We start from the raw sequence: 1,465 nt of genomic DNA on the forward strand, positions 1-1,465 counted from the left end.
TTTATTATATATCTTGCACACGATTACAAGGATAGATCACTAAGCAAACACTCAAAAAGAAAGGATCGAACTAAGCTTTTATTCATCTATAGCAAAAGATAACTATGGATCAAACTAAGATAAGTAAAGGCAAAAGATAGTGGAGGTGATACGATACCGGGGCACCTCCCCCAAGCTTGGCACAAGCCAAGGGGAGTGCCCATACCCGATACTCAATTTTCCTTTGGTGATGAAGAAGGAGGTGGTGGTGGTGAAGTAGTAGCAATCTTATCCTCAGGTTTCCATGGCAAGGGCTCACCATCATAAGAGGAGGAGTGAGTCTCGCGGGTCCTACAACTGGCAGCCAAACTCATACCTTTAAACCTTGCCTAATATTGAAAGACTTGGTTTTGGAGATCATATATCTAGCTTTGGAGAAAGTTAATTTGCTCGTTGAAGGTGAAGACGATGTCCTTCATGGACTCGCCATCCACCTTGATATCATGGGTATAATCTGCGATCATGAGGTGATTGGCATTGACTCCACGTTCCACCATCCCCCTGCACCGGAAGACCTCCTGCTCCATTGCTTCAAGCCTAGCCTCCATGGACCCCGTCCCTTTGGGACCTTGCACATCACGGATGTGGAGCACCCCCTCACGCATCTCGATAGCTTGAGGGTGCTCCATCACCTCCCATAGATACGGGTTGATGACATTCTTGAAGAACTTGTCCTTGGAGGAGCTCGAAGCGGCCATGGTGAATTAGATCTGCCAGAAAACAGCAAGGAAAATAAAACATAAGATTTCTCCATGATACGGTGGTCAATAGGTTTGGGGGTATATAAAGATTTTTATCTTGGGAAACAAGTAAACAGAAGAAAAACGGAGTCCGGAAGGTACCCGAGGTGGGCACAACCCACCTGGGCGTGCCTGGCCAGGCGCGCCCTGGTGTCTTGTGCCCACCAGGGGTGCCTTCTTGGTTGTTTATTATTTTCCTAATTTTTAATATATTCCAAAACTGATAGAAAGTATTTTTGCGGATTTTTCGGAGTTTGTTTACTTACAGTATCACGTACCTCCTTTTTTTTTCACGATTCTGGAGTGTTCTGGAAGGTTTCCTTTATGTGTTCTTCTGGTGTCATAGTTTGGATAATATTACATTCAACATTAATGGGCGTACCTGAGATATAATGTTTTATTCTTTGCCCATTGAGAACCTTCGGGTTAGTACCCTCGGCATTATTTATTTTTATGGCTCCAGTTCGATAAACGTCCTCGATAACATATGATCCTTCCCACTTGGAGAGGAGTTTTCCTGCAAAGAATCTGAAATGAGAGTTGTACAAAAGAACACATTCTCCAACTTTAAACTCACGCTTTTGGATTCTCTTATCATGCCATCTTTTAACTTTTATTTAAATAACTTGGCATTTTCATAAGATTGGGTTCTCCATTCATCTAGTGAGCTAATATCAAATAACCTC

The 1,465-nt window shown here is 42.9% G+C and overlaps 1 protein-coding gene across 1 annotated transcript; it reads right to left on the reverse strand.

Annotated features, from left to right (window-relative positions):
* Positions 1-404: 404 nt before the first annotated feature.
* Positions 405-737, reverse strand: LOC141030312 (uncharacterized). The gene has a single exon (XM_073506161.1). The coding sequence runs from the start codon at positions 735-737 to the stop codon at positions 405-407; it is 333 nt and encodes a 110-aa protein (XP_073362262.1).
* Positions 738-1,465: the final 728 nt, after the last annotated feature.

Source organism: Aegilops tauschii, chromosome 1, assembly GCF_002575655.3.
Source record: "Aegilops tauschii subsp. strangulata cultivar AL8/78 chromosome 1, Aet v6.0, whole genome shotgun sequence".
In the NCBI taxonomy this organism is placed as follows: Eukaryota; Viridiplantae; Streptophyta; class Magnoliopsida; order Poales; family Poaceae; genus Aegilops; species Aegilops tauschii.

Coding starts and splice junctions, on each gene's coding strand:
- LOC141030312 (XM_073506161.1), bottom strand. CDS start 737: ATGGCCGCTTCGAGCTCCTCCAAGGACAAGTTCTTCAAGAATGTCATC.